Source organism: Lethenteron reissneri, unplaced genomic scaffold, assembly GCF_015708825.2.
Source record: "Lethenteron reissneri isolate LAM-NWPU_2019-01 unplaced genomic scaffold, ASM1570882v1 scaffold_1613, whole genome shotgun sequence".
NCBI classification, from domain to species: Eukaryota; Metazoa; Chordata; class Hyperoartia; order Petromyzontiformes; family Petromyzontidae; genus Lethenteron; species Lethenteron reissneri.
In genome coordinates, this window is record NW_026891348.1 from 37,501 (window position 1) to 50,720 (window position 13,220).

The window sequence follows — 13,220 nt, forward strand, 5'->3', positions numbered from 1 at the left end:
GCAACAGCAATGCCATTTCGAGGGTGTGGAATTCATCCTGTTATGTACGAAACTTGAGAACCCTAGCTACATACAATATCTGCTGCAAGTTTAATAGGGCTGAACATTGAAAATGTCTAAGTGTACAATGATTGCGATTACCATGTCTCTATAGTCGTGGTTGAAGAGACATTGTAATGTTTTTAAACTATTTTATCTTTTCCTGTAATTTCTTGAAATTCTCTTTTGGCTGGTTAAGTAAAGACATGCCTTATAATGGCTGCACATAAAAAAATTTGTTTTAATGCATTTGTTTTCTGGCCATTTGTTTTAGTGGCCAGGTACTGGGCCGATTCTGCTGCGAGACCGAGTGTGTGCTTCGCCGGGGAGAGATGTAAAAATGTAGGTGAAGAACGAAATAAAAATAATTAAAATAAAAGAATAAAATCACGACGTTTCGGAAGCAACACAAGCTTCCGTCTTCAGGTGAAACTGTCACCGCAAAATATCTGTTTCACCTGAAGACGGAAGCTTGTGTTGCTTCCGAAACGTTGTGATTTTTCTATTTTTCTTGGTTCTTTCGGTCAAGTCGTCACGTAGAAGGGAAGTAATAAAATAATAAAAATAAAAATAATAAAATAATTTTCACGACGTTTCGGCCACAACGCAAGCAGCCGTCCTCAGGTGAAAACCAGGTCTGTCGAGGAGACAGCGTCTGAATGAAACAGCACACGAGCTTGGAGCATATATATAAGCTGGGTTGGGAGGGGGGGAAAGGGCGCTTCGACAAAATAATTTGCATATCAAGAGGAATTTAGCATATTCATGGGAAATGCAGGAATGTGATTAGTACTACTTATGCCCGTGCATTATGCAGGATTAGCAGCATCAAAGGGAGGGGATATGGGAAATGCAGGTAAGTGAATAGTACTACTTATGCCCGTGCATTATGCAGGATTTGTGATTTATGCAGGATTTGTGATTTTTATTCTTTTATTTTAATTTCATTTTTTACCTACACGGTGACTGTACCGAGTATGAATCCTTGCAGTCGCGAAAGCTTCAAATCTCCAAGATATCAAAATGGACGAGCAGTGCATGCATCAGGACGGTGAGGAGCTGCAGCAGCAGCAGCAGTCTCCAAACAATCGGAAGGCTCCTTCACTCACCATGCAGAATGCAGCTCAGTCTGTGCAGCAGTATCCTCCTGCCTTGGCAGAGGCAGCAACCCAGACTTGTCAGTCTCCACAGGCTCAGCCAGTTGAGCACACCCCACAAGTGCCTAAGGTGTCCACTTCTGGCAGCAGTCAGCGAGCGAGTGGAGAGGCGGCTTCTGATACGAACTCCCAAGGTGATCACTTTGACTGCCCCTTGTTCACACACACGTGCTGTCTAGCTATTAAGACACATTTGAGGTTTTTGTAAATTATATAATTTCACTAATAGGGGTTTTCCCCTTTTTTCTGGCAACAAAACTGACACCTTTTGCAAGGAATAATGCTTACATTAACCACAATACTTGCAGTCAAATGCAAACAAAAAACAATACTCTGATAATTTATGCATTGTTTTTGAAACTGATTGGTCCACACCAGAGACAGCTTTCTTTAGAGCCTCGTCTCATATGGTTTTCGACCAGATGACGCCAAGTATTGTGGTTAATGTAAGTATGATTCCTTGCAAAAGGTGTCAGTTTTGTTGCCAGAAAAAAGGTGAAAACCCCTATGAGTATATTTTGGTACTGGCAAGGAGGTCCCATGATGACGCCTTTTGGCGTCATCTGGTCGAACACCATATGAGACTAGGCTCTAAAGAAAGCTGTCTCTGGTGTGGACCAATCAGTTTCAAAGACAATGCATAAATTATCAGAGTATTGTTTTTTGTTTGCATTTGACTGCAAGTATTGTGGTTAATGTAAGTATGATTCCTTGCAAAAGGTATCAGTTTTGTTGCCAGAAAAAAGGTGAAAACCCCTATTAGTATATTTTGGTACTGGCAAAGGAGGTCCCATGATGACATCATTTCAATGTATTATTCTGAAAGAAATTGTCCCTGCGTGTACTCGCCTTACCTGTCCGCTTTTGCCACTTAACCAAATCCTCAGGCTGCGTGAAAGTGGTGCACGACATGCTGATGACTGCAAGCAACTGTGGCAGCAATTGGCCATCCGACCAAGAAGACATATTTCGCCTCCTGGTAAGTTACCTGCTTTCGTTTAAATTCCTCGCAATCACATGTCACAATAAGCATTTCATGTTTGAAAGAATTTGCTCTGCGGTCTGTATGTATGTAGGTGCATGGGAGAGAACATTTTGAAATATTAAAGAAAATCAAGGAAAACCTGGAGCTAATCCGAACGCTGCCCACGGATGCCAATGTGTTGCGCAACCTGCAGCAACAACAGTACGTGAACACGAAATAGACAATCGTTGCTCTTGCGAGAGAAGTTCCCGATTGCTGCTGTAATTAAATGGTAGCAACAGAAGGGAAGTAATAAAATGATAAAAATAATAAAATAATTCTCACGACGTTTCGGCCACAACGCAAGCAGCCGTCCTCAGGTGAAGAACAGGTCTGTCGAGGCGACAGCGTCTGAATGAAACAGCACACGCGCTTGGAGCATGTATATACGCTGGGTTGGAAGGGGGGGGAAGGGCGCCTTGACAAAATAATTTGCACATCAAGAGGGTTAATTTTTTGGGTTTTTTCTCCCTCCCAGATACGTGACGGAATTGCGTGGCAGGCCGTCCAACCTCAGCCGACACGGCAGCGAGTGTTCACAGGAAGTCTTGGCCGGCAGCCAGGGACCCTCCAGTGCGGGCGAAGGTTCCTCATCAGGTGACGCAAGCTCTCCCTGCTCGGCGCAGCACATTTCTCTGTACGGAACGTGGCGGCACGCGGTAGAATTGAAAGACGTGACATAATTTGCCACAAAGTGATACGCACTCTTCTTGGTTCTTTCGGTAAAGTCGCCACGTAGAAGGGAAGTAATAAAATAATAAAAATAACACACGATAAAATACAATTCTCACGACGTTTCGGCCACAACGCAAGCAGCCGTCCTCAGGTGAAGAACAGGTCTGTCAGACGCTGTCTTTCCGACACACCTGTTCTCCACCTGAAGACGGCTGCTTGCGTTGTGCCGAAACGTCGTTAGAATTATTTATGATTTTTATTATTTTATTACTTCCCTTCTACGTGATGACTTTACCGAAAGAACCAAGAGGATGAATTCAATATTACTCGTATATGTGTTGAGGTGTAAATGGTTTTATTGCGAATGCTCATCCACTGGTTGCAGGCGTTGCACAGGATGTTGTGACGGGTGAAGCGAGTGGATCCAATGGTCCCCCACGGCCACCGGACGGAGACAACCCACGGGCCCGGCTTGGAACCCTGCCGGACAGCGGCAAGCCTGGCAACGCTCTTTACAAGTAAGTGCCCTTTAGGTGCATCATCGTCGCCACCTTTGAACATCGTCGTCATTTTTTGATTTAAAGCTTTCGTGACTGCAGGGATTCATCTTCTTGGTTTTTTCGGTAAAGTCACCACGTAGAAGGGAAGTAATAGAATAATAAAATAAAACATAATAAAATAATATAATAATATATTAAAATAATATAATAATGTTGCTTTCCTTCTACGTGACTTTACCGAAAGAAGCAAGAAGATCGTCATCATTCACGCTCTGAAAAAAATTACAAATAAATGAAAGGGATTCTTTGCTGAAATAACCTTTTCTACTCTGAGACATCTCTTTTAGCGGTGGCAAAATATAGTAGTAGGTTTTTACCCTTTTAAACTGGTACAAAACTGACACCTTTACACAAGGCATCATACACTGAGACCTCCTTTACCAGTGGCAAAATATAGTGATAGGTTTTTACCCTTTCAACTGGTACAACAACTGACACCTTTATACAAGGCATCATACACCTTGAGACATCTCTTTTAGCAGTGGCAAAATATAGTGATAGGTTTTTACCCTTTCAACTGGTACAAAAACTGACACCTTTATACAAGGCATCATGTTTGCAATGACCACAACGCAAGTAGTCAAAAATGCCAACAAAAGAAGCAACTCTGATAATGATAATATGCACTGTACTACTAAACCTTTTCTACTGTTGCGTCTGCACGCTCCATTCTTTTTCATGATGTATCACTGCTTTATTTAAATGGCTTATCCTTGACGTATTCTACACTGCAACATCTTCCCTAGTCACTGGGTAGGTGGGTCGGTATCGGCCTCGGATATTCTGATGAGCACTCTACACTGCATTAGATATTTTTAGTTGACTTGCAGTGTTTATAACACTCCTTTATTATATACGAGTCTGGGTTCTTCAAGTGTTTAGTTTGATCGGTGTATACTCGACTACAATACTTAAGTCGGTGGGTGAATTAAAACAAAGCAAAGTTCATCTTCTTGGTTCTTTCGGTAAAGTCACGTATAAGGGAAGTAATAAAAATAAAACATAATAATATAATAATATAATATACATGATAAAATTATTCTCACGACGTTTCAGCCACAACGCAAGCAGCCGTAACGTCGTGAGAATTATTTTATTATGTTTTATTTTTATTATTTTATTATGTTTTATTTTATTACTTCCCTTCTACGAGACTTTACCGATAGAACCAAGAAGATGAATCCCTGCAGTCACGAAAGCTTTAAATCGAAAAGCAAAGTTCGTAATGCAGTTTGGGCTGATTTTTGCACTTGGATTTCCAATAAAAAAAAGTCATTATTTTCCATAGGGATATACAGTACAAGCAATGTAAGTGTTGCTTCACATGTTATTTCTAATCGCAATGTTTACGGAGTAAAAATGTGCAAGTTAATGTAATTCCGCCGTACAAAGTACTTTTCGTGCTTCTTGTATTTGGTATTAACATTTTGGAGCCTTGTGTGTGTGTTGTTTTTTGTGTCTCAAGCTTCCTGAAACAATAGACTGCTTGGAGTTTTGGAGAATTTCACTTCACGTGGATTGTCGAGTGTCCAACAGCTGATGAACGTCACTCTGCAGGCAAGTTCCTACGGACGCTTTCACGCAAACTACGCGTGTTTTTTAACGAATACAGGATTGGGATTTATTTCTAAGTTTTTCTGCAACATAAAAAAATGCACAAAGAAGCTTGGAGAAGATGGAAGGTTGGAATTAAACTTGTAAAGAGTTAATGCGTGTGTAGGTGAGGGTGAGTGGTGAGGGTGAGTGGTGAGGGTGAGTGGTGAGCGTGAGTGGGTGAGGGAGAGGGGTGAGTGGTGAGGGAGAGGGGTGAGCGTGAGTGCTGAGTGGTGAGGGTGAGTGGTGAGGGTGAGTGGTGAGTAGTGAGGATTGTAGTGCCACAAGAGGGGGCTCTGGGACCCTAGGCAGAGAAGCCCTTGGCGGCAGGCGCTAGGATCCCAGGCACCCCAGACAGCTAAGCCCCTTGGTGCCACCAGGGGGGGGGCTGTGTGTGCTCTGTGGGATACCTGGGGGCGCACACAACCCCACCCCTCGTTGGGCACGAGGCATAAAAGGGCAGCTCCCTGGCCGATCAGGGCCAGTCGCAGGTCAAGACCCGCCAGCCAGCTTAGGACCCTGTACCCCCTCGTCCCGCTTGTCCTTGTAAGGGCCGGGACGCTGTGAGGGCCAGTGGTGGGACTCTGGGACTCCCGGCTCTACGTCCTTGTGAGGGCGAGTTCCGAGGAAGCCAGAGTCCAGACCCGCACCTTGGCTGGGTCGGACCTTGGCTGGGTCGGGTCAGGTAGCCTCCCCTAGGGGGATTGTAGCCGGAGGACCCCAGAGCATAGCCAGAGTAGTGTACCTAGGCAGTGTACCTAGGCTGTGTACCTAGGCTGTGTACCTAGGCTGTCTACCTAGGCTGTGTATCTAGGCTGTGTACCTAGGCTGTGTCGCTAGGCTGTGTACCTAGACTGTCTACCTAGGCTGTGTACCTAGGCTGTGTACCTAGGCTGTAACAGAGTATCAGGACTGTTGGAGTGTTGTATTGTAATAAAGAAGTTACCTCTACAAGTGTCTCCGGAACCCATTACACGTGGATACCGAAACATGCAAATAAGAAACATTGACAACTGCAAAAAAGTAGATGGGCTTCGGCAAGGGAACATCACTGGACTGCATTGGAGTGGCATCCAAAGTAGAGCACACATCACCAAGAGGATGACCACCACAGAGATTCGAGTTGTGAGATTAGTTCGTGTGTAGTTGATAGATGGATCGTCACATAGCTCGAGTGAGGAGGCTGAGGAGTCCTGATCCAGTAGTGGGTACAAATAAAACACATTCCTCCTGCGGAGGGAGCGGGTAGGAACGTTGGGTTGCTCGCGTCAATGGCCAACTGTGAGGGCCGGGCACAAGCCGTCGTGAGAGGTTAAACGTTGAGTTTTATAAGGGCACCACGGGGTGACCAGCCCCTCCCCACCCAGCCCCACCCACCCTCCCCACCCAGCCCCTCCCCACCCTCCCCTCCCCACCCAGCCCCTCCCCACCCTCCCCTCCCCACCCAGCCCCACCCCTCCCATTTTTGGATGCACGATGGACAGACACAATCATCCCCTGTGGGCTGGTGGAACCAGGTGGTTCCTACCGGTAATACCGACTGATTTTGTACATTAATTGCTCTGAGGAATACACGTCGTCAGAAATTTGAAGAATGTTGTATCGTACACTATGGGAACCTCATTTGCCAGTAAAAATATCATAATTGTTTTTTTACCCTTCTATCTGGCAACAAAATTGACACCTTTTTACAAGGAGTCATGTTTGTATAGACCACAATACTTGTCTCGGGTGTGGACCAATCAACTTCAGGGACAGTGCATACATTATCAGAGTTATGTCTTTTGTTTGTATTATGACTGCAAGGTATTGCGGTCTATGCAAACATGACTCCTTGTAAAAAGGTGTCAGTTTTGTTGCCAGATAGAAGGGTAAAAGCCAATTATCAATGTTGTATCGCTGAACACAAGTTGGTGTGTGTGTGTGTGCATATTTTTTGTATTTCGCTGGATTTTAGGACTTGGATGAACTGGGAGTCCCAGAAGCCAAAAAGCGACTGCTATTGAGTGGAATCGAAGAGCATGGCGTGTCCACCACGATCTCCAGCGAGACGACGCTGCAGCGCTCGTCCAGTGAAGAGACAGTCCACCTCAGCTCCGAGGACGACGACGATGACGGCATCGACACCAAGGACGGCATCCGTGCCAAAGTGTTCCCAGCGCTGCGGCCCTCTGGCAGTCATCTGTCCTCTGTCGGCAATCGGTATCGCAAAAGCAGCATTGCCAAATACAATTTGCGAGCGCACGCTCGCCAAGCCGTTGACTTTCCTCGTTCTCGCAGCTGGGGAGGCAGTAGCAGCCTGGAGGTGCCCAGGAGCAAGATGCCAAGATTGTCTTCATGCTCTGACATCGAAGAAGAAGAGGGGCTGGAGTGAGAAGAGGAGGGGGGTGAGCGATAGATGGATGATGGTGGGAGGTTGTGTGGGCCATGGGTTGCACTTTGTATGAAAAGCCCTTGGGGTAAATAAGCTGGTGTCTTTCGATTGAAGCTTTCGTGACTGCAGGGATTCATCTTCTTGGTTCTTTCAGTAAAGTCACGGTCGACAGACCTGTTCTCCACCTGAGGGCGGCTGCTTGCGTTGTGGCCGAAACGTCGTGAGAATATTTATTATGTTTTATTTTTATTATTTTATTATTTTCCTTCTACGTGACTTTACCGAAAGAACCAAGAAGATAAGCTAGTGTCGTTTCACTCGCAGTTTCAATAACTTCCTTTGAGCTTCTTCTTGGTTCTTTCGGTAAAGTCACGTAGAATGGAAATAATAAAATAGTAATACTTTTTTTTTATAAATTAATTCTCACGACGTTTCGGCCACAACGCAAGCAGCCGTCCTCAGGTGAAGAACAGGTCTGTCGAGAAGACAGTCTGTTTTTATTTATTATTATTTTATTACTTCCCTTCTACGTGACTTTACCGAAAGAACCAAGAAGATGAATCCCTGCAGTCACGAAAGCTTTAAATCGAAATTCCTTTGAGCTTGCTTGCATAGTTTTTTTTTTTTCCAGAATGCAGTCAATAGAATATAAAGCAGCATCTTGGCTTTACTACCCAAGGCAGGAACTTGTCTCTTCCAAGAAAGAAGTGAATGACTTGTCAGTTTTGTTCCTTCTTAATTTTGGAGCTTTCGTGACTGCAGGAATTATTCTTTGGTTTTTTCGGTAAAGTCACGTCTAAAGATAAAACGTGCCGTTAGGTCATCTGGAGTTGAAATATACAACACGTTTTGTTTCCGTGCAGAGGAGATAGCCATGTTCAGAGAAATGTGCTTTTTTGTTGTGTTGCATTGCTCGACTGTTGAAAGATCGTTTCAAATTTGCATCTTTTGGAAGGATGAACACGAAGTGGGAAGGTTTTTGCAAAATCAGATGTTCTCATACTCCAGAAGATTGTTGTACGGGGCCTGTCTGCTCTCACCTACTTGATAACAACCCCAAAAATGCCTAAATAAAAGTTGATTTGTGACATGTTCCATTCTGCAAAGTTTTATAGACTTTGCTGCTGGTAGCAGATGTAGAGAAAACAACACCTGTCTACACTTAGTGTTCATGGAACTGTCTTAAGCGTATATATGCAGTGGGTTTTTTAAAATCCATTATATTAAGTTCACTTGCTTGCTTGCTTAGGACCGTGCAAATGTTTCGGTCGTTTTTTAACCCACTTCCCGTCATCCAATCGAGCTGACATTTTGCACACAGACTCGTTGTGCGTGACAATTTATGTTCGTGAAACATTTTTCCCAAATTTTACACTTTTTAGGGAATTTTTTTTATAAATATTTAATTACCAATTGCTTAATGGTGGCAGGCAATCATCTGACCCATAGGTGGCAGCCATCTCAAGCCAGAGGACAAGAGGACTCTAGTCGCCACGCATAAAGGATTTAGAGTGAAAAACTTTGTTTTTACGGGTTAATTTTTTGTTACAGGTAGGAACAACAGTTCCCCACCACCCCACCAGGGATTATTTGTCTGTCGTGCATAGCCCCTCCCACCGTGTAGCACGCTCGCGGATTGGTTGAAGTGCGTCACGTGACCGCGAGCTTTCTGCCAACCAAGTTCCTAGCTGGCCACTGTGAAGGAACGTGATTGTGCTGTGGATTCAGAAACCCGAGTTTGAGGGTGACGTCCGAACTGCTGATTGTTTGGGTGCTGACCACTGGTGAAGTACCCGTCTGGTCACTGTCTGCATCTTGGAGTGGATTGAACAAGGGCTGTTGATATTATTGAGCTTTGATTAAAAGCCAAAAACCTTTAAAGTACAATTTGAGGAATTGTTTTTCTGGATAAACCACTCGGAAAAAATATATCCAATGTTTGAGTTTGCATACGGAGCCCAAAACCACGTGTACGTTTTGCAATGTGCTTTATATTTTGTAGCAATCACTGCCTTTCATGTAAACTGGTACCAGGTGCATACAGCGCATGGAACGTTCAATTCGAATGTGCAATTCCTGGAATAGCTACAGTAGTGATTTGTTTACACAGTTTTGACAATAAAAAAACTCTCTTTGAACCGTTAACACGATCTTTTCTGACGGTGTGTTTTTTAATCCAACGTGGCGCGATAGAAATATTTTATTTGCCTTCGTACACGGGTTGATATTGACGGAGCACAGGCGAGTATCACTTTGACGCTGTGGTGGATTGAGAGCAGATATTTGCGTCGGGGGTAGCTGAGCGAATCGCCGCGTGGTAATGATGCCTCCATATGTGTCAACCGGGGTTCTGTTCTGGATCGCAAACAACAAAGCACCTAACACTCACACACCACAGACTCCTACACACACCTAACACTCACACACACCTAACACTCACACACACCTACACACTCACACCTACACTCACACCTAACACTCACACACACTAACACTCACACACACACACCTAACACTCACACACACCTAACACTCACACCACCTAACACTCACACACCTAACACTCACACACCTAACACTCACACACACCTACACTCACTCACACCTAACACTCACACACACCTAACACTCACACACACCTAAACACTCACAACACTAACACACACACCTAACACTCACACACACCTAACACTCACCACACAACACTAACACACACACCTAACACTCACACACACCTAACACTCACCACCTAACACTCACCACACCTAACACTCACACACACCTAACACTAACACACCTAACACCACTCACACCTAACACTCACACACCTAACACTTCACACACTAACACTCACACCTAACACACCTAACACTCACACACACCTAACACTCACAAACACTCACTCACACTAACACTCACACACACCTAACACTCACACACCTAACACACACACACCTAACACTCACACCTAACACTCACTCACACCTAACACTCACACACACCTAACACTCACACACACCTAACACTCACCACACACCTAACACTCACACACACCTAACACTCACACACCTAACACTCACACACCTAACACTCACACACACTAACACTCACACACCTAACACTCACACACACCTAACACACACACACACCTAACACTCACACACACCTAACACACACACACACCTAACACTCACACACACCTAACACTCACACACACCTAACACACACCTAACACTCACACACCTAACACACACACACACCTAACACTCACACACACCTAACAACACCACCTAACACCACACCTAACACTCACACAGGTGACTGATGGATGAGCGGGAGCGGCGCTTTGTAAACTCGCCTTCATCGTCTCCCTCGCCGACTCGCGAGTGTTTGTGTGTTGTTGTTGTTGGAAACGTCCCGACGTCAGATTGAAGCTTGGACGGGCGAGCCAAGGAAGCTCCAGCAGCGGAAGAAACTCGTCACGTTGCAGACACCGAGTGACGCGTACCACGTGACAGAGACGCCAACCCACGTGCCCTTGAATGCCCCTTCTCGGTTTAAGCGGCGCCCGTTCGCACGCACAAAAGTGTGATTTTGATGATGAACGAAGGTGCAACGAATAAATAGAACCCGGACGACGCCCTGGCAAATCGAGTTCTGTCTGCTGCCAATTCTCGTCGGCATCTCTCGCGCAACGCGGATCGCACTGCGCGGTTCTCGTCCGTGCCGGCCACGCGGTTGATATCGGCATAACGACGGAACGAGACACGGAGCGAGATAAAATAGCCGCCTCCTATAATTTACGCTTCAACAAAAAACAAGTATAACCCGTAAAAACAAAGTTTTTCACTATAAATCCTTTATATGCGTGGCGGCTAGAGTCCTCTCGTCCTCTGGCTTGAGATGGCTGCCACCTATGGGTCAGATGATTGCATTGCCCATTAAGCAATTGGTAATTAAATATTTTGTCCTAAAAAGTGTGTGTCAGTGTGTGTGTCAGGCTGTCAGTGTGTGTGTCAGTTGGCGAGGAGTGGTGGTGCAGCGGTTAGCGCGCTGCACTACGAACCCGGATCCCCGAGTTATATTCCCGCTCACGGCCAAACCAGCGACGATTACCTGAACCGGCACGGCCGCCTCCCCCGGGTCGACTCAGCCTCAAATGAGTACCTGGTGCGGTGTGTAAACATCGCCACGGGGAGATAAAAGGCGGGGCGTGGTGCTGGCCTCCCACCCCCTCCTCCACCGTTCGGCTTATAGGTGCTCGCTAACAGCACTTGCCCCAACAGCCTGTGCAGGCTACACGGGTGATCTTTGTATTTGTGTCTTTGGCGCGCGCCCTCGTTGCTGCGTCCCCAGAGACACTGCCTCCTCCTCCACGATCGGCGTCGTTATTGCGCCTTTTGGCGTCATCTGGTCCAACCCATGTGAGACTAGGCTCTATGGAAAGCTGTCTCGGGTGTGGACCAATCAACTTCAAGGACAGTGCACATTATCAGAGTTATGTTCTTTTGTTTGTATTATGACTGCAGATATTGTGGTCTATGCAAAATGACTCCTCGTAAAAGGTGTCAGTTTTGTTGCCAGATAGAAGGGAAAAAACAATTCTAATATTTTTACTGGCAATGAGGTTCCCATGGAATAAAATAATTGTTTCCCTTCTACGTGAGTTTACCGAAAGAACCAAGAATATAAATCCCTGCAGTCACGAAAGCTTTAAATCGAAATGTAGCTTGACGTAATGTGTTCCTGTCTATTGCGTTTAATAAACACAACGCACACACGCGTAGGAGACACCCGTGTCACTGTCATGCTATTGAAGGGACGTTTAATCTCTTAAACGTGAACACGAAAATCAACCGACAGCAATAAACAATAAACAACCAATAACACTGGTCAACAAAATATAGATAAACACATTGGCGATAGGCAACACTCGGGCGGATAACGCATTGATGACACTGGTCAACACAAAAAAAAAATGCTGGTGGACTTTTGCAGCTGTTTTAGACATCTCATTTCGATGCTATCGGCATACCCCATTTTCATTGATTTACCCTAAATTAACTCTGTCACTATGATTGCAAGTCGTTGCGAGTCAGTGACTGCTTTAGTGTCAAAATACGGTGCTGTATTTTAGGATAGTGTGTTTATGACCAGTGTTATAATCAACGGGCCGCTGACGACGTCCCCTCCTCTCTACAGTTCGGGAACCCGCCGTGGGAACGGGGAACTTGCGGCTCACGGCCACCAACCTCCCGTCGTCGTCGCGAGGCAGTCGCCAAACGAGACTCATGCTGAGGGGGGCCCCCCGGGGGGCCGAGCCCCCCCTCTGGCCGTCCCCGCTCTCCCGCGCTCTCCGCTCCCGAAGGGACTCGCCAACCTCCCACGTCACCCACGCCCTCGTGACCCGCCGCAGCCTCTCCGTGACCCGGCTCCACCACCCGAGCCCTCCCTCCCCCCCCCTCCCTTCTCCCCCCCCCTCCCCCCCGCGCTCCCCGAACCTCCCACTGCAATCCCCCCCTGTGTGCGCGCAGCCCTCTCCTCCTAGGTTCCTGGCGTTCTCCCTCGGCGTGTGCGTCTGGCGTCGAAACGCCCGCCTCTCCACCGCTCTCGCGAGTCCCACGAGTGAGCCCCGTGTCACACCCGCTCTCGCTCTCCCGGCGCCCTCCGCCCCTCTCCCCCTCGCCGCCCCCCCCCCCAGCTCGCGCTCCGGGGCGCTCTCCGCCGCGCTCTGCGGGGGGGCTCCCGCGGACGGCCTGAGCGGCCCCCGAGGCCCGCGGACGGCCGTGCGAGCCGGT

General features: G+C 46.6%; 1 protein-coding gene across 1 annotated transcript in view; it reads left to right on the forward strand.

The window, feature by feature from the left end:
- LOC133362778 (uncharacterized) overlaps positions 1-13,208 on the forward strand; it is a gene marked incomplete at its 3' end in the record, with an annotated part of 13,880 nt that extends 672 nt beyond the window's left edge. Inside the window, exons 2-8 of the mRNA XM_061581729.1 lie at positions 1,031-1,330; positions 2,084-2,175; positions 2,273-2,382; positions 2,699-2,817; positions 3,281-3,413; positions 7,095-7,250; positions 13,124-13,208. Of these exons, the coding sequence (XP_061437713.1) occupies positions 1,063-1,330; positions 2,084-2,175; positions 2,273-2,382; positions 2,699-2,817; positions 3,281-3,413; positions 7,095-7,250; positions 13,124-13,208 (963 nt within the window). The remainder of the gene's footprint in view (positions 1-1,030; positions 1,331-2,083; positions 2,176-2,272; positions 2,383-2,698; positions 2,818-3,280; positions 3,414-7,094; positions 7,251-13,123) is intronic.
- Between the last annotated feature and the right edge of the window lie 12 nt (positions 13,209-13,220).